General features: G+C 44.1%; 2 protein-coding genes and 1 non-coding gene across 6 annotated transcripts; 1 reads left to right on the top strand and 2 right to left on the bottom strand.

Annotated features, from left to right (window-relative positions):
- Positions 1-210: 210 nt before the first annotated feature.
- Positions 211-15,413, bottom strand: brd1a (bromodomain containing 1a). Of its 4 annotated transcripts, none has more exons than XM_085768875.1 (13): positions 15,018-15,413; positions 12,791-14,210; positions 12,273-12,441; positions 11,121-11,252; positions 10,867-10,995; positions 9,015-9,327; positions 8,598-8,927; positions 6,210-6,800; positions 5,652-5,793; positions 5,089-5,222; positions 4,075-4,184; positions 3,411-3,565; positions 211-2,049 (listed from the first exon to the last, which is right to left on the bottom strand). In XM_085768875.1, exons 2-13 carry the CDS (start codon positions 14,191-14,193, stop codon positions 1,866-1,868), a joined length of 3,792 nt encoding a protein of 1,263 aa, XP_085625001.1. In that variant the 5' UTR covers positions 14,194-14,210; positions 15,018-15,413; the 3' UTR covers positions 211-1,865. The 4 variants fall into 4 exon arrangements, with proteins under 4 accessions (XP_085625001.1, XP_085625002.1, XP_085625003.1 ...); XM_085768876.1 differs by having other exon boundaries at positions 12,285-12,441; positions 15,018-15,384; XM_085768877.1 differs by lacking the exon at positions 4,075-4,184 and having other exon boundaries at positions 15,018-15,384.
- Positions 9,973-10,045, bottom strand: trnak-cuu (transfer RNA lysine (anticodon CUU)). The gene has a single exon. It is a non-coding gene; the product is annotated as a tRNA-Lys (tRNA).
- Positions 15,414-19,780: 4,367 nt separating the features above from the next.
- Positions 19,781-23,630, top strand: zbed4 (zinc finger, BED-type containing 4). The gene has a single exon (XM_085768874.1). It carries the CDS (start codon positions 19,810-19,812, stop codon positions 22,807-22,809), a length of 3,000 nt encoding a protein of 999 aa, XP_085625000.1. The 5' UTR covers positions 19,781-19,809; the 3' UTR covers positions 22,810-23,630.
- The last annotated feature ends 106 nt before the right edge of the window (positions 23,631-23,736 follow it).

The raw sequence follows: 23,736 nt of genomic DNA, 5'->3' as shown, positions 1-23,736 counted from the left end.
ATGAAGGAGGTACAGTCCTTTAAAGTGATATTTATAAGAACTGAAATCTCTCGTTCCCCAGATTACGCTCAAAACATTTCATTCTAATAACAAATTGAATCCAATTTTAGCTTTTTTCACTGCGTTTTTGATCTATTGATTGCGCTGTGGGTTTGTAGAAGCATGAAAGGGAGAGTGATATCACCAAAAAAAAAAGTAAAGCGGCACATGTTCATATTTGTATGTTTATTTTTTGCTTTGCTACAAAAAACAGTCCCAGCAATATTCCATATAACCTGATTAAAAAAACTACTACAGTTAAGTACAAAAGAAATATACCAAAACTACCCAATGCTACCCAGAAAAAATAAGCAATAGTATAAAATGAAATGTCTTGAAGTCTACAACTACAAAAGAAAAGTTAGAAAAGGTTACTTAAAAAGAAGGCAAGTATCCACCACAAAATGTGCCACTTTACCACAATCAGTTTGCACGTCTTTCCTTGAATATAAAGTAATGCAAATACTTTACAATAAGTTAACGCAGGCACATCTCCCTACGACTACAGCAAAACCAAGTAACAGTCAAATGCATCACATAAAAATACACTTTTTTTTCTTTCTTTTTTTGGCAACAATCACACATCACACAGAAAATTAATCAGCAAAAAACATCTGGGTAGCAACATTTTTGGTTTCTTGAGAACAATATACGTTCTGTGTCCACAACATCTGACTGCCTATATGAGCTTCAGAGACTTACATACTGTATAACCATGTATTCAAATCATATAAATATATATAAACAAAAATATACTAAAACTATTTTTATACAAAAAGGATTAATGCCAAATGGAAGCTTACGATTATAAACTTCAATAACTTAAAAAAAAATGAAAAAAGGGAATACTTCATAATTTTCAGAAAACATGACATTTTAGCCCTAATCTCCTTAATACTAAGGCTTTTGCATTTTTTTTATATTCTTCTTGATCATACAGCACTGGCAAAACAGCACACATTTGTGCCAAGAATGCATCCAGTATAAATACTAAGAAAACTCCTGTACAGTACCCATTTATGTCAAAACTACAAAATAAGTTAGTGTCAAGCAGCTGTACAATATATTTACAATTTAAATACAAAAGAAGATATCTGTAAATGGAGATGAACTCAGTATGTAAATGTGACCTTAACATAAATGTTAGCTTTGGCTACAGCTGATTCAATGCAACTGAAAAGCCTCCGTGTAGGCAGGAAATGTATAGTTTATTCACTTTAGCTGCTTTACCAGCTACTAGATGCTTCTTTTTTAGCAACTTTTAACAGAAATGGTGACTGGCTACTGCCAGTATAACGGACCGAGTTTGAAAAAAAACTAATCAGCATCAGCCAAAATGCAACAACTGATGTTCAGTTTGTCTCACTACAAAGTCTTGACTCACAGATACATTAGGTAAGGTCACCAAAATGTTCTAAATCAATCACAGAAGCGTTTTGCCTCGACGTGATGAATGGAAATGACAGTGGTGACTGGTGGGGTGAGGGTGGGGAGTGACAAAAGAGGGGAGCAGTCTCTGAGCACAGGTACAAGCCTGGAGGTGGAGAGGACAGACACATTCACATTCAGCAGCAGCCGTATCCCATCGGCACATGGTAGGAGTGTGTACGAGTAGGAGTGGGTGAGGAGCAGACACCACCTGTTACAGCAGGTGTCCAGTAAACATTTGAGTCTCCTGTAGAGACAGAGAGAGGAGGAGGGGTGTTGTGGTGGGGGTGGAGAGGGGTGAATGTATTTGGTACAGGAGAGGTACAAGAGTGTGTGTGTGTGTGTGTGTGTGTGTATGTGTGTGTGTGTGTGTGTGGGGACAGAGCCAGCGAGTGTCATCAGTCCACATCACTGAGGTCACTGACTGGCTCGTCCTGCACTATGCTCAGGTGGTTCATGGCACGGCTGAAGGCGATCTGGACAGCCTTGCGAATGCTGGATGTGCGTCCCTCCATCATTTTGATCTTGTCTATGGTCTTGTCCATCCCCAGAGGAACCATCTTGGACCTAGGAAGCCATTGCCTGAGGGGGGGAAGAGGAGAGTAGGCACTGACATTACATCATCTGGACAGAAGGAGATTTGATGTGCTTTCTGCTTTCTAGAAATGTCAATGACAATGCTGATTTCTCACCATAAATAAAGTTTTATTTTCCATAATTGCAAATAATAAGTTACAAAGCATGGATCTTACTTTCTTTCTTTTTCTAATTTCATCTTTTAAGTATATATTATGTATGAGGGGGGAAAAACATAAAGCCAACATCTTTTTTTAGCATTTCTTCCTGCCACTTCCTGCGCTGTCATGGGATATGGAGCACTTTATGTCACATTAAGACACTTTCTCCCTACAAATTTCAAACTGCACTATTCTACATTTATGTTTAATCTGAAAAAAAAATGTTCTCACTACTTTCTTAAAAATGCCACATAACTAAAAGAACTTATTTTACTGTAACAACTGAATTCTGTGCTTTAAAAAGCTGCTAACAAAGAGCCTTTGTTTCAGCCCATAAACGCACAGATGAAAAAGGGAGAACTGGCTCAGAGAGTAGAAAAAGTAAAACCTTTAAATGCTACATTTGCTGTTACTATCGTTACTGTGGAGCCTCTCCTTGAGACACTGCCAATGAATCAGGCAGAGGAGCAGGTGGTTTTACTGGTTGTAATATTAAGCGAGGACAGGGAAAGAGTAAAAGGGGGAAAAAAGTCGTTTTTTCTCTAGGCTCTCTCAGTTTTAATGTATGTCTGATTCAGATACTGAGCTTGAAGCAGCTGCACAGTTTGTTTTTTTAACAAATGTAAACTTTGCTTTACTCAGGCTTATTCTTGACTATATACTGTATATGTACTTGTCTGCTACTACAACAGTAGTAAGGCGGCGTCACTGAGGTATGAAAACAAAATTACACGCAGTAAAAATATAAAAATATCAGGTCCCTGCTGGTTGTTGTTTTTTCCAGGAAACAGGACATTTTCAGTTCCTGTTATTGACCCATAACGATAGGGTGACTCATAAATGCAAAAGTAGTCCAAGAAATGCCATTTTATATTTTAACTGGAGGTTGTTAAAAATGCTTATCGTGAACATGAATCAGCATAATATGAAAAATATCATTTCCTAGCAGTGGATAAAACAAGTGAGTGCAGGTTGTCACTTGTCTGACACAAAAGGCCACGCTGCCATTTTCACTGTTTAAGAATGAAAAACATTTTTCTGGTAATGGGAGTCCAGGTGAAATTTTCAAATGGCTCTCGAAGCAAGAGCCATTTGTTGTGTCTTGACAATTGATGTCACGCAGCCTCGAGAGAATAACGAGCTGCTGACTGACAGGCTTAGAAACCTGCGGCGGCTTCAATCGCTCCTGCGGACGGCGGCACTCACCAGCTGCGCTTGTTGTCGAAGAAGAGGACGAGGTAGAGTTTCTCTTCGGCTTTGTACTGCATCTGCTCTCCGATGCGGAGCACATCCATGGGGGGCATGGGGATGGACACCCCGTTGTGCTGGCAGCCCACGCGCGGCATGTGGGGGTCGATGATCTACGCGCGGCGAGGGGAGGAGGCGAGAGGGGAGACACGCACACATGCTTATGAATGCAAACACATGGTAAACATACATGGGGGGGCAGAAGTCTGAGGCAACTGTAAGTGTACTGTGCAGTCACACACACAATCAGTCAAGCATACAGTAAAGATGTTTACAGTTTGATGTATAAACACACACACACACATATATACACACACAGATGCATGCAGCTTGTGGTGGTTAGATTCTCTTCCTCATTTGTCCTTCCATGCTAAGGTCAAATCTAAACCAGGTGGCAGTGAAAGGCTGCCACCTAGAGGAAAAAGCAGGGACTTTTATTTTGAAATGTGGGCACTTGCAACTGAAAAGAGCAGCTGCAGTCCAACTATTGCTTCATCATGCGAGACAAGAGTGTCGAAAATGAGGTCCCAATGTGTCCCAAAGTGAAGAGATATCAACAAAATATCAGGGTGAAAGGACTTTAGTCGGCGACTGTCATGCTTTCTCCCCCACAAACACTCACCAAGGCTGGGTAGGAAGGGTATCCACTACATTTGGCCCAAACTAGCTTTAGGGGTTCCAATGCAACTGTTGCAGCACTAGCGGGCATCCAGATATTGCTGTTGCCAACCTCTATGGAAGCGGGAACAACACCAAACAAGTTATGTGTGGGTTTAAACACATTTCCAAAAGCCATGCTTTAAGTGGAGCACACAACACAACAGGGTGGGAAATGAACTTTTTTTTTTCGGCGGTGAACGACAGATATTAAAATTTACCAGCCACTTGCACCGTCTCGTCAGCCAAAATGTGAATTTAACATGAGGGAAGTGTCTCCAGATGCCGACTGGTTACATGCCATGGTGGCAGCCAGCGCACAAAGACTCACTGGTCACTGCCAAAAGTCACACAAGAACTTGGCTGGTATAGCTGCTGTTGATTTCCAACCCTGCTTTCTCTGTGTGTGTAAATACCAGGCATCTGCATGTTCTACCAACTTTCGAGACCGAATTGACATTGAAGCTTGAAAGTAATCCATAATTGTGTTGATAGATTTTTAGACAATTTACGATTCATAGAAGCTGCAGACATCTGGAGATACACACAACCACTTACTGCAGTGCATTTTCTACAGGCCACAGAGATAACTGAACAATTCATCTGCCAGTTATTCTTTCATTCAACTAATGAGCTGCTTGAAGATGTATGTGTCTCTTTAGAGCATTGACCCAATGTGACAGCTCCTTGCAGAACATGCTAATAGTGTAGAAAGATGTTCTAGCTCAAAAATGTGGTATGGTAAGGTGCTGGGTTATTAGTTTCAAGGTAGGTCGATTTTTTTTTTTACAATTGGTTAAATGTAAATAATGGAAAATATTTCACATTGAGAATTCTGAAATTCTTCCTCTCAGAATCCTGAAAATTGGACAATACTCTTTATTATGTAACACTATGTTAAAACCTGTAAATATGCCTGTATCTAATGTTGAAAATTTCCGCTCACCCAACATACATCCAGTTTGTTTTGACGACTTACCGGCTGCGATTCGTGCGGCTTTTGCAAAGTTCCCGGTTTCGATGCAGGCGATTAATTCGCTCTTATCGTCCACAGTGTTTCTCCGGACCAAGGCAGGTTTTCCTTTCCCACATTTTGGAAGACTGAGAATGGTGCTGGAAACAAGACAGAAGACACAACACATGAGTGAACAGCCCATCATATCCTCCTGGCAGGCCAGCGTCATTTTAATCACTCATGTTTCATTCAGAATTCGCTGCGGCTCCTAAACAGACATTGATGTCACACAGTGTTTTTCAACCTTGGGGTCGGGACCCCACACGGGGTCGCCTGGAATTCAAATGGGGTCGCCTGAAATGACTAATTGATAAAAATATTTCTTTAACTAATTATTATTAAAATTGTGATTAAAAACACCACATACAATCTTAAACAACTGTATTCTATACTTTCATTTTCTTGAATATCAATCGAGTTCAAATAAAATGCAGCATCTAAAAATATCTGACGTGACCGCGGGGTTGCCAGAAATTTGTGAGGTCAAAACAGGGTCATGAGCCAAAAAAGGTTGGGAACCACATTACCTGGTGCTTCCTGGCAGGCTGCTACATGAGGAGATGGAGGACTCAGATGCACAGCGTCTTCGTGGCTCCAAGGGTCTACTGGTTCTACTGGGTTCTTCAAGCTCCTTCTCCTCCTCCACCTCCAGAAACCCACTCGACAGACCTGAGAAAACACACGGCAGAACCTCAGACCTCGTCATAAAACTACAACGCCCTGAATCTGAGCGGCTGCCGTGCCGCATGTTGTCATAGCTGCGTCGGCTACAGGTTGCTCAGCCAACGTCTAATCCAATTTAAGCAAACAGATGTAAAAGAGTAAACAAGTGGCTGTTGTGACTGCTGTGCTGTGTGGAATTTGACTGTGATGACTTGTAAGCACTGTAACAGCTAATTGCGATGTTTGCGCTGCCAATTTCAGCAGTTGGCAACCGAGCTAAGTACTGCTGTACTAATTTAATCAGGCGCTTGAGGAAGTGCCATTCAAATTCTCACATACTGGAACTCAAAGAAATGTTTAGTCGAGCAGAAAGAAAGAAAATGACCAATCAAATTAAAACATTTTTTTCTTTTAAATCTTACCAGTGTCAAGTCGTTTCACAGGAGATTCTCCTTCCTCTTCTTCCTGCTCTCTCTCTCCTCCCCCCTCCTCCTCGCTGTCTCTGCTGCCGCTGTGCTTCCTCTTCTTGCCGTGAAGTAGCGTCTCCAGCCTGGGTATGACCACCGAGAGGAAAGACTTGGATCCCAGCTGCGCATCATCTTCGTCCTCCTCCCCCTCCTCGCCTTCTTTTCTGTCAACGCCGTCGACCCCCTCCTCTCCGCTCTTCGGGGGCTTGAGCGGACTGGAGGCCTTGGATTTGCGGAAGAGCACGGCGGTGCGGCGGCTGACCGTTCCCGTGGGCTCGGCCAGGGTGGACGTGGCCACGACGCTCACGTCTCCGTCCAGTAAAGAGTTCTGGAGGCTGTCTCGGGAGTGGCCGTTGAGGCGTGGAGCAGAGGACAGCAGGTCCGGGATGTCCCGGTCAAACTTGACCCGCTTGCTGTGAGTCTTGTCGTCGCAGTGTGGGGCGGCATCGATTGGTTTGAGGGTGGGGGGCTCGGGGTCTGTGTCAGAGTGGATGAGGGGTGGTATCGAGTCTGAGGGCTCCAGTTTAGGAGGAAGAGACTTGTCTCCTGTGGGGAGACAGAAGAAGAGAAAACAGAGTTTATATCCTGACTCGAGTCAGCATTAATCATTTAAACTACTAAGTAGAACACACATTCAGACTACGCCACAAAGGCTGTTTTATAGTTTTTGATCATTATGCAACACACTTTGCTTTCCTTTGTTTTGTTTTTTTAGGTACCATGTTTTATTTAGACTTTAATGCCCTATAGAAATGATATATAATACATTTTTTATGATAAAGGATAGCTGGAGAGAAACCTATTCATAAAAAAGTTCAAATCCGAAACAAATATAACAAAAGTCTGTGACAAAGACAAAAAATGACCTACAGTAGAATACCATTAGCCACAGTAATGGTGCTGCAACATCCACACTTTGTCCTTGTGTTTGCAGAAACGCTGGCACTGCATAATATCTTACGGCTTTTGGGTTTGTCATATGAGTAAAACTAGGGGCTATTTAGCATAACACTGAGGCAATTTTATAAATAAAAAATGAGAGCAAAATGACTTTTTCCCTTTCTTTTTCCCGCACTAGCTCATTATAATGCTATCTTCACCAGTCTTAATGCGACTCAGCAAGTGCTGCAAGTTTAAGCTTGAGGAAGCCACTGCGGCGACAGCGTGAGATACTGCAGAGCCGCTGGGTTATGACCTTGTTTAGAAATGTTAGCTGGTATTTTTTTGCATTCTGGATGTGGAAAATGATGTTTGCTTGGATGCATTCAAAAGTACGACTTGCAGCAGGACACAGGAATGTTGTTAGGAGTTACCCGTCACACATCCATCACCTCCATGTAAACCTGGAGTTATGACTGTCTGCTTCTGTGGTTTGGAATAAAAACGTTCACAAAAGGAGTTTTGCAGTTTACCGAGGCTGTTGGACAATTTAAGTGGTTTTCAATTCAAGCATTTTTGTGTAGATCAATGTCATCGATCTGTGAAGATGTGTTTTTTCCTTACAGCTTCTCCTAAATAAAAATGAAACCATTTTTGTATAGTAGTTGAAGCTTAAACCAGCAACTGTGTACTTTCTGTAATGATGATGAAACCATTTTCCTTCCCAGGGTTAGAGCCCAGTAAATTGGTGCCTTGAATAAAAAATTTAAAAAAAAACTTGACTCTCCAGAATGATGTGGACACAAAAGGTGCAGATGCTTCATCTGTAATGAACTTTAAACTGCTTCACATAATGTTTGCTGGACCCACTCTGTGCCAATTAAGATATACTTTATTAGTGTAATAACTAATCTCAAGTGTGTGCCCATGTCACTGGAAAATCTTATTGGACATTAAAAAATAATATTACCACTATTAATCCCACTCACAATAATCCTATTTATAACAAAATGAGGATGGATTTGACTCCTGCTTCTCGTTTTGGGAAATAAAAGTTGAGGTTCACAAATGCAGAGTTTCCCAAATTCTAACAAAGTCTGCAGTGTTTTAGCAAACTCCCCAAACAACAAACAGGTCCTCGTGTCCATACAAAAGGGACAGTTTGATCACGGTTATGTATCAGCCAAATAAACAGACTCAATCACCACTTTGTTTTGTTTAAAGTGCTGAAAAGAGCTACAGCACTAAAAGAAACAAAGATGACCATACTGTGATGTTTCACACACACATCATATGACTGCTTTGCTCTGGGAGGTCATGTCTGGGGTAGGGGCTTAAAATCTGACCTTTGACCTGCGTTTGGGGATATTGGAGGCATGTGATTCCTTTAAAACCACGGAGGCTGCATGACAAGCACAGCGTCAACCAGGAAATTAATTTCCTCAAAACACAAATCACACATACCCTCATCATCTGGAAGATGTCCGTTGGGCTTCAGTCTCTCGTCTTTAGGTTTACCGTTCTCTGGGTGGGAGGGGGCTGATGAGGATGGTGCAGATGTGGAGGGAGCTGTTATGGAGGAGGAGGAGCAGTGGTGGTGGTGGGAGGGTAGGACTCTTTTTAGGCTCATTTCGCTGCGAACGTCGTTGATGGTCTTTTTCAGTAGCTTGAGCCGCTTGCTACGCGAGGGGCTGGACTTCATGGCACAGGTCATGTCGAACTTCTCCAGGAGCTGCTGCAGCTGCTTGTCCAGAGGCACATTCCCCCGGTTGGCCGGTACGAGTAGGCGGTCCACTGAGGAAAGAGTTAAAACACATTATATGACGTATTCCTCGATGCAGAACACATCGGCGAGGCTGCGTCTTTGCTTTCTGCGCTTACCGTCTTCCCAGGAAAAGGCCGGTGGTGCTTTGATTTCCGGAGCCTCGGAGAGATGCGTGCCACTTTCCGCGTCGAAGCCGATTTTCTCCACATCTCGCCGGGCCTTTCTGAGCAGCGCCCCACCCTGATCCCGGAGGCGAACGGCTGCCCGGTAGAAATACGTGTCCTTTGAGTTGTACTTCATGCAATTGTCAATGATGAGGTTGAAGTCGCTCTCAAACTGCTCAAAGTTGTTGTAGGCCTGAGCGTCGATGCGCTGCCGCATGGTGAAGAAGTCCATCGGGTGCTTGATGTGGTCGAGGTAGTCGGGCACCTACAGGAGACAGCAAATATTATCCAATATTGTGCATCAAAAAGATTCAGTAACAGCAGTATTTTTTCCAGGGTATGACAATGAAACTAATCACTAACAGCACTTTCCACACAAGCAAAGCTAACCAAGAGAATTAAAGGGGAACTATGCAAGTTTGGTCGCTTTTCTGCTGCTTTGGCAACGCTCCTCTCATCCATGTGCATTTGTTTACAACAAAGCCGGCAAAAAATCAATACATGGAGCGGTGGATAACGTTATATAATATGCAATGTTAGGATGTGTGTAGTCTTAATCGTCATAAACAAAAGATTGCCGGCTACGGAGCTCGTTTGTGTCGCGGCGTGCAGAGGCGAGAGCTGGGACAACGGGGCGGCAGCCTAGTAGGCTACTACACTGATGTTGCAAGTTTGGTTTTTTTAGCCATGAGACGCCAGGTGGAAGGAAGAGAGCCTCCATTCTCACTCGTAACAAGTCATGTAGTTAACTACCACAACAATCACAATTAGTCTGGAGCTTTTTAATGAAGGTAAAAAATAAACCATAGCGATGGGAGAAATCCTGCGAGACAGGAAATGGGGCGTGAGAGAGAGGGGGAATGACACGCAGCATAAAAGCCATAAAAAACATCCTTGGAGGCAAAAGCCACGCCCAACGTGGGGCTCGAACCCACGACCCTGAGATTAAGAGTCTCATGCTCTACCGACTGAGCTAGCCGGGCTTGCGCCGTGAAGCACCCTCCACCTTTCACAGACGTCACCATCTGCTGGCAGGCCGTCGTCTCAGGTTACACATTCCAAGTACCAGCAGGTCACATTGCTCAGGCCGGTCTACATGGGGAGAGGAGGGGGGGGGGGGTTGTGACCCTGGTCACTGTGATCACAGCTTGCTGTTTGAAGCAAGCCGTGATAAAATTTGTGATGAGTTTGACTGCAACTTTTTTACAGATACAGAAGTGAGCCAAGTTCCCTGTCTAAGTGGTAGTTTTCTGGGGTTAGCTGGCTGTCTGCGCTCTCACAGATCTGACTAACTCATGTCAGTGATTCGATCTTTATGAAGACACTGTCGTACTCCTCTGTAAACATGGATACTTGTTTAAAGAAGCAACATGTTTGTATCACTAGTACAAAATCACACACTGTAATTAATGGCATTATGTCAGCATCGCAGAAGAAGGATCCAATCAGACAGAGAAAACAAGTAAAACAGTCCCACTGTCCTGCAGCAAAAAGGACTGTGTTGCAGTATGAACCAGAAAGTCCGGTTGCTTATCAAACAGTAAGTGTCCGGACGGCAGCTGAAGCACTTGTGCTCACTTGAAGTCACAGTGTACACTTCCTGAAGAGTTCATGATAGTAACTAAAAAGCACAACTCTGAAACCTACGCCCACATGAACATCCTTTACAAAATGACACTGTTGTGTAACGCAAACACATATCTTCGTATCCATATATGCATATATGGAAAGTGAAAACAGCGAATGTGTAGTTCAAAGAAAACGCTTTTTGTAGAGAAGAAAGTTTTTGTGTGACAGAGCTCACCTCACTGACATCAACCGGCTGGGCGAAGATCCTGGCCTGGTCTTTTGCTTGAAGCTGGTCTAAAAGAGCTCTGAGTAAAATACTGAAGGGAGTCAGCTGCATCTCTAGGAGGGTCTCCTGCAACTTTATCTGCAACACACAGCATAAAATCGAACTTCAGAAGATCAGACTGTTTCCATCTATTCAGCGATATTTCTCCTGCAAGCGGTAAAATTTAAAACGAGTCAGTCAACTATCCATCCACCCACTCCTACCTCTTCCCTCTTGAGCTTTTCCCTCTTGCGGATTAACTCCAGCAGCAGCCGGGCTCTCTCTAGGTCGTGTCGGAGACGGTGCCATTCCTTCAGCTGGTCCTTTAATGCCCTGCTCTCCTCCTCATTTTGCCTCTGGTGAAGGTATTTAAATAAACATACATTAAAAACTGAAAAGAATAGAAACATGTTGCATGAAAGGCATATTTCTAGAAATTTTCACATACAGTGGGATCCTCTATTACTTAAAGGAGAATTTCAGTCATTTTCTAAGTAACGCTCTACAGCTCTAGGTCCCGAGTGCGACCATAGGAAAAAATCAGAGAAAAATGTGTGCAGACCGAACCTAGCTCTCCTCCTGCTAGCTGCGCTACACTGCAGTTAAACAGCAAAGTAATGGGGGCAGTTCTTCGAACTGTGACTTTGGCCTCTATATAATGCTCAAAATAACACTACAAATGCTTTGTAACATCCACCAGTTCCTTACCACACAACACTGAGTGTGCATGAGAGAACAGTGCTACATGTGTGTTTTTATCAGTTATAAGTCTCTGTTTTCTCTAGCTTCCTGGGTAGACCGTACTAGTCAACTGTCGAGCTCGGGACTGTTTCTATATCAACAAAGACATAAACACAAGGAAAACATGGATTCATGAGGGAAAAAATGATTTTGGATGGGGAAAAAAGCATCAATATGAATATAACTGAGTTATGCACACTCAGTGTTGTGTGGTAAGGAACTGGTGGATGTTGTAAAGCATTTGTAGTGATATTTTGAGCATTATATAGAGGCCAAAGTCGCAGTTAGAAGAACTGCCCCCATTACTTTGCTGTTTAACTGCGGTGTAACGCAGCTAGCAGGAGGAGAGCTAGGTCCGGTTTGCACACATTTTTCTCTGATTTTTTCCTATGGTTGCAATCGGGGGACCTGGAGCTGTAGAGCGTTACTTAGAAAATGACCGGAATTCTCCTTTAATAGGCCAGAGATCTATTGTCAAACATCAGTAATGAAGTTCTCATCAGCACAATTAAATGTTTTCAAAAATGAAAATACGTCTATATAAATATTTACAACACATACTTCAAATTCTATAAACTACTGGTACTTTGATAAAAGGCAAAAGGAAGACTGAAAGTCTTCTGTGGTTGACTGACAGATGAACAAACCGGTTGCGCATTCTTCTGAGACTGCAGGCTTGTCTGAAGGCGTCTGATGAGGGGAAGTCCATTCCTGGATTGCCTCTTCAGTGTCCAGTAATTTAGGACCAGCTCCACAAACGCTTTCTTCTTCTGAATTGACACCTGGTTTAGGATGGTTTGTAACCTACAGGAGTCAGGAGGACAGGGTGTTATCAGGATAGAGTCAGGGAGAGAGAGAGAGAGAGAGAGAAAGAGAGAGAGAGAGAGAGAGAGAGAGAGAGAGAGAGAGAGAGAGAGAGAGAGAGAGTGACCGGCTGTCTGTGTTTTATCAGTGTTTAGGGGAAACTGTATGTGGTTGGCTTTGATAGCAACTTTCATTGAAACATAAAAACAAAGAACTTCACCAGCACTTCACACCAGCAAGGCAACACACACAAGCAGCTGACAGGGGAAGGCAAATATTAGCCAGTGTCACATAGTCAAACCACCAGCACAATACACTTCCCATCATTAACATGAACTAATATCTGTACCTGTGAGCAGGAAAGGTAGGCACAGTAGCTGGGGTTGCAGCTTCCTCTTCCTCTTCAACTTCAGGCTCAGGCTTCTTACTCTTCTTCTTCTGCTTTCCTTTTGACTGTCCTTTACCAGCAGCCCGCCCTCTGTCCACTTTCTTACATAGTCCGTTTTTGGGTTTGACCTGATCGTATATCGTGAGAGGTCTCCTCACACATCCGTTAGGTGTGTGAGCTCCACAGTAGGCTGTCTTTTTCACTGAGAAGGTGGGCTCTCCTGTGTCCGTGACCTCTTTGATCGGCTCCATCTTCATGAAGAGGCCGGCCTTCTGGGCACAGCTGACGTGGAAAGCGCTGTAACAGTTGGCTTTGTGGCACTGGATGCACGCCCCGACACTTTTCTCCTTGCAGAGGTAGCATGTGAGCTTCCAGCGGGCTGGAGGAATGTGGCTGACTCCGTCGATGGGTTCGATGAAGGTGGTGTTGGAGAAGCCGACCTCAGGGACCCACAGCGCGCACACCACATGGCCCCATCGGTCGTCCTCCGTCTTTTTCACCGCTCCGCCCTTATTGGGACAGAGGATGCAATCTGCGGGCTGACTGGGTGACTGGAGGCAGTGTCTGCACAACCACTGGCCCTCAGGAATGTAAGGCACACCGTAGCATTCCTGATGCACAGCCACATTGCACATATCGCAAAATAAAATAGCGTTGCTGTTGTGACACTCGCCGTCCATGCAGATGCAGCAGACAGCGTCCTCGTCGATGGCAGCCTGCTTTTCGCTGCCTTTGTCGAGGCTCTCCAGATACAGTTCCTTCTCGAAGCGGTCTACGAGGAATTCAAAAACGTTGTGGGAGACCTGACTGACCCCCTCGCCTCGCCGTTTTTCATTGACTAAATCTAGCCACGCGTAATCTTCCTCGTCCATGTCGTACTCCGTTTCCTCGTCCAGCTCTTCCTCAGTTTTCTCTATGAATTTATAAAAGGTGGCCGGACGCTTAGGAACCGCCGGAAGGTTGTATTCTACTGTACGGAATTTGGGCTCGGGAAGCTTTGACCCAGCATTGGCGCCGGCCTGATGGCCAGCTCCCTCTCCATGACCAGTGATGCCCAGTGCAGCGTTTCTCTTCTCCTGGTTGTTTTTTAACCTCACTGACCTCAGAAGCACCTGCTGCTGTGGTTTCTCAGCATTCTCCTTATTGCTGGTGCACTCCATCATTTCCTGCACCATGGGGTCGTCGTCCGAGATCACGTCCAACTTGTCATATATGCTGAGCCGATGGATGCGACCGTCGAGATCGAACTCCACCATGCGTTGTGCCTGGGCGTAAGTCAAGATCTGCTTGTTGGGGGAAGGCTTGATGGGAGAAGGCGGCCTCTGCGGCACCGGAACTCGGTGCTGCCGAGCTTTCTTCTTCATCTTGACGCTCCGTGTTGCTGTGGAGACACAGAGTGGGGTTAGAGATCTGCGTACAGTTTGTTAGGGGCAAGAAAGTAACAACAACGACAGAGGGCAGGTGCATTTGATTTTATGCAAATGCAACATAACAATATGACTGAGAATATGTGTACAAATGGTAGGTTTACCACCCTAGCATTGAATAAGCTAATCAAAATAATGTGAAGCATGCGAGCAAGTGACAAATACACCAAATAAATCAGTTCTTCTAATTCAAAATCAATACCATCTGCACCAAAACACACAGAACCAAAATATTTTGCGATGTGAATACTGAATAGTTTAACAACAAGCTGGTAAAGAGAGCAAATGGATGGTGCAACTGCCATTGATAGTCTTGCCTCAAACCTCAGTAAGTAGGCTATCAATGTTGTGATCTGTGATGTTGCATGCACTTTTTGTCAGTGAGCTGGGGCATTTAACTGCGGTGGGAGGCGGCCATACTGAGTATTTTGAATATGACTGCGCAGGAGTTAGCACTTGCCCATTTGGTGCAGAGCTGCAAATGGCTTTTCCCACTAACGACCCACAGTCAAAGTGGCCAAGTTGCTAACAATAACATTAGCCAGCCAGCTAACTAGCAAAGACGAGCTAGCCACCACCCCGTAAAACGGAGCAAATGGCGTCAAACAAAAACAAGATCTCTTTTTTAACCACTGTCAGTTAATTCACATCACATTAGGATATTAATTACGCACTTTTGCAGATGCACGTAATGCCGTCTAGTCGTCAACACGTACAAAGGGCACAAAAGGGGATAATAAAAACCAAAAATAAGCACATACCTCGGATGCACGAACAGTTTCGCTAGCCGAGGAAGACGATAGCTAGCCAGCAGCCGTACAAAGCAATGGCGACAGGGCCTGCTAAGTGGCTCTGATTCCGCACACAATGTTCTCATCCAACGGGCGATACTGGGGGTCTGTTTGTTGCTAATAAAAACAAAAAGAGGCCTCCTTTCGTGCCTGGTGTGGACGTCTGCAGAGAACACACTGTTAGTTTGCTTTGTGGACCATTCATAGGCTAGAGTCGGTCGCTAGCCACAGTCGACCTGCTGGAGCAGAAAGCAGCAACAGAGGCAACAGCAGAAAGCAGCAGCAACAGCAGCAGCACTACGGACGGGCTCGTCCCCCAACACAACAATGCGTTTCACCACCACCAGACAACTCCCACCCGTACGCACTTACTCTACGTGTGACGCTGCTGGCTCATGCTGCTGATGTTGGTGGTGGTTGTGAGTCGTAGATTTCACACAATAGTCCATCTGTCACACCACAATCAATGCATTGCCTTTTGTCGACCCTTAGTCGCCATACACAAGACAAAGCTGCCAAACAAAGAGCGAAACGGGGGCAGTAGTAGTAGCACCGAGCGATTAAATCTGAGACATTACACTACTAGCCTATATTGGCTCCCGTGACTGGGGTGTTTAGTCATAATAACCAGCGGATCTTACTAACGTCTCTCTGTGAGACTGTGGGGGTTTGAATTGAATCAGCATTTTAACGCCACATACAGGGGACAGTTAGGACACAACAACAATAACAAAACACTGCCGTGCCCCACCCAGGTGACCACTGCGACCCCATTCTCTGCCCTTGAGGTCAAGAGACCCCCCATTCATTCAGACCATTGATAACGTATGGTGGGGGTAAAAATAAATAAATAAAACATCACATATAGGCTAATGTAAACGTCTGAGCCGTTGCCACAGGATGGCCGTGAATGCAACACAGACGAACCGTCATTCATCATTCACAGAGTAGTAATTATGTCGTAATCACACGTTACCTGGCGCGTTGCCATGGTTCTTGTTCGTTTATTAACAGTCACGTTTGGCATTTGGGTTGTTTTCATGTTTCAATCCAAGCTGATGAATACTAAGCTGTTCCATGATAATGTGAAAACCGACAGCACCACCATAATGCAACAAATATCAAGAATAAAGCTATATTAATATTATTATTATGGTTTTTCGCATTGCTATTATTATTATTATTAGTAGTAGTAGTATTGGGAGAAGAATTTTTTTTTTTTTTTGAAAAAAATTAATAACCGTTCAAAATAGAAAATATGATCTCACTTGCTATATGTTTAGTTACAAATAACAAATGACCACTCAATCTGTTATTCTAATAATACTGGCAAGTGTAAATAAAAAAAAGTGCTAGTCAACGTAAAGCGCGTTTTTGTGTGACATATTGCTTGAAGTATTCTCTACTCTCTACTCTCTACTCTACTACCACCACCCCCCAACCCCTCTCGTCACACTGGAGACCCTGCGCCCGGTGACATCATTAAAACATGTTCCTTCCGTCCGACGCTGTGTGGAGCTGCTCCGGCCGAACGTGAACTGCTAGCAAACCAGGAGACAAAAGCAACAAAGTGAACCCCCCTCCGGATCAATCAAATGTGTCATATTTAACTGTTTAGGAGCCGAAACCCAGTCATCACTCCGTCACACTTCACAGTAAGTACGCTGACCTCATGTACACGTCCGGAAAACGGTTTAATGCGGTCAGGACGTCGTGGTGAGTGCTGGTCTGATTCGGATCCCGTGTGGTTCGTGTGTTGCCACGGCTGGTTCTGCCTCGCCAGGTTAGCTAGTGTGTCCTGTGTGTGGCCTAGCTGGCAGCTAACCAGCTAGCAGTCGTGGTGAGGTCCGAAATTTTTAGTGAGTGTCCTCTCTGGTCATTGTGGCCGTAATGGTGCAGTCGTATAAGTTATGTTGGTTTTTAATATTTGTGCTACACATCCATGTGACCATGGTGCTGTACCTGTGTGTTGTTTTTATGTGTTTATTAGCCGTGCGGCTAGTCTAGTTAGCACCAGGATAGCCACAGTGGTGTTAACTGATGATGTAGCGTAACTGGCCGATTTTGCCTTATTGTAACGACAGATAACAATTGATACCGGGCTCGCACAAGTTTCGGGCTTTGTGTTGTGTGTTTCAATGGGAGAAAGCTGAAAGCCGGTGTGTCGATACCCATTTACTACTTGGTATGTTACGTCAAGGCGAAGGCTAGTCAGTGTTGGCTATTTTCTGCTGTCCTCTCGCATCTTCCTGCTTAGCACTTAAGCCAAACCCGGAAAAACTGGCTGTCACTGATCACTTAGGAAATGGCCCAACGTTGCTTGTTTTTTCCCCTCTATTTTTTTCCAGACCGTCTGCGTAAATGAGATAATGTATTATGAATTAGTGATGGAATAAGTTGTTTTGGCTGCATTCATGTGGTTTTAAGTCGAATGTTGTTGTTTTTTTCTTAAATTATTTTTATTAAATGAGATTTCATATTTTAGTCTGGCTTGGGCCTGTGTGGGATTTACGTACTTAATCTGATGGTCCTGTAGCTGATGTGTCTTGCATGGACACATGCTGTATTTTATGCAATAATTTCAGTCCTTTTAAGAAAAGAAAATATGTCATTTAAAGAGTGCTGTCTAAAAATCAATACTTATTCTATGATGCATGTATGCACACGTGATCTAGATGGCTTCTGACCACAGTAGCACAATACTGAGTAGCAATACAAAGAAGATAGTGACACATATTCTTCACATTTGGTCCACTATGGGGCACTAGTCATGTTTAATGGATCAGGTTTGACCCGATCCCACAGCCAGTGGTGTAGCTGTCATCCTGGCACAGAGAGATTTGTTAACAAACACACCTTATTCCCCCAGTTACTGGTTTATTATGTATACCTAGCTAACACTGATGCAGCCTAATTTAACAGCCCTGCAATAAATTGTAGTTTCATGGTGGCTATTGAGGTCAGTTTTATTTAAACAGTTCATTCAAGACATTGATCATTTAGGAGGGTGTAGTTTGACAACAATATATGCTGATTGTATGAAGATTTAAGTAACAGATGTTGGATAGTAACACATGTACATCTCAAATGCCTCAAATGTTATGGGAGAGTTACCAGCATTACAGATCATACAGATATGAGTGTGGTGATGAGCACAGGAAATGATTCAAAATGATGACTGAATGACTGAATTTGCAAAAAACAATTAGGTGGTGTGGCTTCACCAAAACCAAAAGTGAGAGTGTTGTGGGGGTAAAACACATTTACTGATACAAAGTCCCTGCTAAATAAAAATAAAAATGGTCAATGCCAGCGGAGTCTCATTAAAATAGATTTTACAGCATATGGTTTTGTAACTATTAAACCTCATGAAAAGTTTGGTGCTGCCAAACCCAATTAAAAATAGGATGGTCGGTTTTGGAGAATAAAAAAATAAATGCCATTCGGATGGCTTATGTGTTATAGCAGGTTACCTGTATTACCAGTTCATTGGAATCTCAATTCTCTAAATTGCTGTGTTGTTTCTCTCTGCCTCTCTAGGTCGTGGGTGGAGAGGTGGAGCCACTTCAGTGATAAATGGAGTGGGACAAGCAGGCAGCCTGTGTCCTGGAGAGCCACACACTCATTACAACACCTGCTTGAGAGCTGCTGTATCGATGACTGCACCCAAAATACGTGATTACATTTGACAAAGCAGGCCTGACTACTCTACAGAAACCCTTGGGCTGCTGCCATGGACGGGGAGGAAGAGGTCACTTACATCAACGAGGACATGCTCGGTGACCCTAATGACTCCATCGAAAGTAAAAAAAGAGAGGCAAAGGGGACCTGCCTGAAAATTGAGGGTCAGGATGGCTACGTGTTCAAATCCTACAGCATCAACCCTCATGAGATTTTGGATGCAAAGTCACCTGCTTGCTCTTCACTAACACTGGATAAAGACTCTCCCCCTTCTCCCCACCTATCTTCTCAGGGTGACACCCAGTTGGAGTCAGATGAAACAAAAGAAACTGATCCAGCTTCCCCCTCTCTTTCAAACCAATGCCTACACACAGATACTGAGGAAAACACAGAGAGTTTTAATTATGAAAATAGTGATGAAGCAAGTCAATATATCACAGAGGAGATTGGAGATGAAAATGGAATAAATGACGAGACGCATGACGATGAAAGTCTAGCATTCAGTAGCTCAATTGGCCACACTGATACAGAGGAAAATGCAGATCATAACTATGAAAATATTAATAGAGCAACTCAACATATCAAAATGGAGATTGAGAATGAAAATGGAATAAAAGAGGACACACAGGAGGATGAAAGGCTTGCATTTGGTAGCTCAATTGGCCCCTTTGTAACCAGAGATGGCGATGACTATAGTAATCTACTAAGTGGATACAGCACCCTTTATGATGTTGCCATGGACGCTGTCACTCAGAGCCTTTTGTCATCTATGAGGAGTCATGCCAGCCCAAGGAAAAAATCTCCCGCATGGAATCACTTCTGCATATCACCCCGAGACAGTACCAAAGCAATCTGTTTATACTGCATGAAGGAGTTCAGTCGGGGTAAGAATGAGAAAGACCTCAGTACAAGTTGTTTAATGAGGCACGTTCGAAGGGCTCACCCCACTGTGCTTATACATGAGGGAGCAGATGCATCCTCAAATAATCTGGCTAGCTCTCTCGCCTCAAATAATCTGACTAGCTCTCCCGCCTCAAATAATCTGACTAGCAATCTGACTAGCTCTCTTGCCTCAAATGATATGACTAGCTCTCTTGCCTCAAATAATATGACTAGCTCTCTTCCCTCATCTGTGATACCTCCCTCCCCAAGCTCACCAAAAAATGGAGACTTGACAAATAGTGTCACTACTTCTGCCTCAAAGAACACTTCACCGTCCACCTCCTCAGCTGAAAACTCAGACCTGTCATCCAAAGAAGTGTTACCCAAAGTTGAACCAAAACTAGATCAGTATGCCCTCACTGACGCTGTCAGCAGCATGCTCTCATCCTCACATTCCATTGAAAACAACCTTGAAGACATGTCAGATGGAGGGGCCGAGCGCCCTCCTGGGACCCCAAAAAGCTCTAGTTCCCGTCGGAGATCAGCTGTATGGAAACACTTCTACCTGTCCCCTGCTGACAATTCCAAAGCGGTGTGTATCCATTGCCTGAATGAATTCAGTAGAGGTAAAAATGGGAAAGATCTGGGGACAAGCTGTCTTATTCGCCACATGTGGAGGGCCCACAAAGAGGTTGTCATTGAGGAAAATGGACAGGGCAATCACATTCCCCCACCCTACACAAACCCGCCCTCATTTTTGTCCCGCACTCAACTGCAGGATCCACTGGAAGTAAAAAAAGAATCACCCTTGCTTCCATCCTCACCAGAGCCCATATCAGATGAACTGCCCCAAAGCACGGACGAAAGTATGGAAATAAAAGAGGAATCTGAGGAGGTGATGCAGCTCTCAGGGCAGGATTCCTCACTCAATCTCTCCCTAAATGCTCAGGGAGAGGATACACCCCTGACTTTCTTACCATGCAACCTCTCAGAAGGCCCCAGCCTCAATCAGGAATCAGTCCTGATTCAGGATCATTTAGTTTTCCAGCAAAACAAAAAGATAATGAAACGGGTGAAGTCTGAAGTGTGGCACCATTTCATAGTGTCACCGGTCGACCAGTTAAAAGCACTGTGCCGTTACTGTCCATGTGTCATCAGTCGGGGTAAAAGGGGCGACTTTGGTACAAGCTGTCTGATGAGGCATCTTATGAGACGCCACCCAGATGTCCTCAAAAACCAAAAAAGCACAGATGAGAAGGACTCCTCCTCCCCTCATCCCTTCACCAGTCTCGCTGCAGCAGACGCAGTTTCAACCAAAGAAACTGACAGCCCAGCCAGTGAGAAAAAGCCACAAACCCTGCCTGTTTTCAGTAAAAGGACGTCAAAACTGTGGAACCATTTCTCCATTTCACCTGTTGACCCCACAAAGGTGGTTTGTTTGCACTGTAGCCGCACAATTAGCAGAGGCAAAAAGACTACAAACCTCGGCACAAGCTGTCTTTTCAGGCACATGCAGAGGTTTCATGGACATTTTCTTGAAAGTAACAATACAATCTCAGGTGATGTGCCGTCTGCTGTTTATGCAATGGAAGAGAAGCATGAAAAGTTTGATGAACAACACCCGGTTGCCAAAAAAATGACCAAACTTATCGCAGAAATGCTCGCATTGGATCTTCAGCCATCAGCGATGGTGGAGAATGCTGGACTGAACAGACTGCTAGAGTTCCTCCAGCCTCAGTATTCTCTACCACCTTCTTCTTACTTTACCAGCACTGCCATACCAGATATGTACGAAAAGGTGAAGGATGTTGTGTTGACCCACCTGAAAGAGGCCGAAGGTGGTGTCGTCCACTTCACCACTAGTATTTGGGTCAGTAGCCAGACAAGGGAATACCTTACCCTTACTGCCCACTGGGCGACGTACGAGTCAAGTGTCAGACCCCAGGGTCAGGACTTTCACTGCTCCGCTCTTCTAAGTGTCTCGCAAATAGACTGTGATCACGATATGCATGACATCCCAAAGCAGCTTGAGTATCTGTGGGATTCTTGGATCACCTCATCAGGGCTGAAAAAGGGTTTCACTGTAACTGATAACAATACCATCGGAAACACCTTGGAGGACCATGGCCACGTCACCATGCAGTGTTTCGGACACACTATAGACCTCATTGTTAGCGAAGCCATAAAGAGCCAGAGAATGGTTCAGAACCTTCTGAGTATTGCACGAAAGATCTGTGAACGCGTGCACCGCTCGGCAAAGGCCAAGGAGAAACTGGCTGAGCTCCAGAGGGTCCACCAGCTGCCAGAGAACCAACTGATTCAGGATATTCCCTCTAAATGGAGGACCTCCTTTTTCATGTTTGAGCGGCTGGTGGAGCAAAAGCAAGCCATCGACGAGATGTCGATCGAGTGCAATTTCAGGGAAATGATCAGCTGTGATCAGTGGGAGGTGATGCTGTCGGTCTGCAATGCACTGAAACCTTTCGAAGTGGCCTGCAGGGAGATGAGCAACCGCACTGCCACTCTGGGACAAGTGATACCGCTCATCCACATCCTCAACAGAAAGATAGACCTGCTGTTCGACGAGACCGTGGGCATAGACACCATGCTCATGTCCTTGAAGGAAGCCATGGTGAGCAAAATGTCAGCGATTCTGCACGACCCGCGATACACGTGGGCGACCATGCTGGACCCACGATACAAGACCTCTTTGTTCACAGAGGAAGAAGCTGAGCAATGTAAGCAGGATCTAATCCAGGAGGACTTGTCCTCTTCTACCTCAGTTTCTGATACGCCTCTGCTGCCCAACGGCTGCAGCGAGGACCCCGCATCGCCCAACACCTCCCACTCAAAGAAGGACAACCTCTGGTCCCTAATGGCTGACATCCAGCAAAAGATAAAACAAGAGGAGAAGCCAAAGTCCTTTGAGCAGTCGGTGCTGGAGTACCTGGAGGAAGACATACTTGATCAAAGCTGTGACCCCCTCGACTATTGGAACCTGAAAAAGTTCCTGTGGCCCGATCTTGCCAAAGTAGCTGCCCGGTATGTGGGCTGCCCTCCCAGCATCATCCCAGCAGAGACACTGTTCAGCACAGCAAGTGTCAACTGTGCTCTAAATCAGCCCAGACCTCTACTGGATAACATGGAAGGTCTGCTGTTCCTCAAGGTCAACCTCCCTTTGATTTATTTTCAGTACTGATAAATATTGAGCATTACTATGAAAGCCCTTTATCAAGGACCAAGTTGCATAGCTGTGAAATGGGGGGTTTCTGTTGGGCAAATTGTAAAATATCAATTTATACACTGATTGAGTCTCAATGCAAAGGCCAGATTGAGGTTTTATTGTATTCTGTGTACTACTGTTAAAACACTTTGGAGCTGTTGTGATGAAAAGTCTCAGTCAGAAGTGTATCAGGGAGGGAGGGTTTTTCTAGCTGTAGGGGTTGGTGATAACTGTGTTTGCTTGTAAATCGATGTTTCTGTTTTCTGTGTCTACTCTCTCCTTGTGCCTTATCCAAAACTACTTCAGGTCAAAAATGCTGTACATATTTTGTTCAATTGCGCAGATCACGTCAGGATGCTTTTTGATTCTTATGGATTAATGATAGATGCAGAGTTGTTTTCTGGATGAAAACATTGCCCAAAAATAAATGCTGTGACTGAAAGATGTTTTAAGTTGATGTTATTTAATTTTCATTGTGAATTTGTGGCTCATGGTACTGTCATTTAGAAATAGACTTTTTTTTTTTTACTTGCTGACATGTTTTTAATAAAATCATGTAAAATATTGCTGTATTTTCAGAATAAGGAGTTTGTTTGGAATATACAATTTGTCTCTTAAGCACAATTTAAGTTTATGTCCAGGGGATTAAATTATGGGTTTATTATTGAGTAAAACAATGTACTGTACATTTTTTATATTAAATGACTTCTGAACCTAATTTGATAAGTGTTTGAGCATTGAGACTGGAACCATGTAAATTTTGTGGTCATTTGTAAATAAAGGTTTTCCTTATGCAATACTGTACAGGTTCTTCATTCTTATGGATTATAAACAAAGTCCAAGAGTTAAGATGCTTTGATTGTTTCAAACAGTTTGCTCTGTTTTACATTCAAGCTTTATTCA

This window comes from Trachurus japonicus, chromosome 23 (genome assembly GCF_045865225.1).
Source record: "Trachurus japonicus isolate A0001 chromosome 23, Traja_1.0".
Classification (NCBI taxonomy): domain Eukaryota; kingdom Metazoa; phylum Chordata; class Actinopteri; order Carangiformes; family Carangidae; genus Trachurus; species Trachurus japonicus.
Note: the sequence above shows the minus strand (reverse complement) of the source record. Positions and strands in the feature narration are given on the sequence as shown.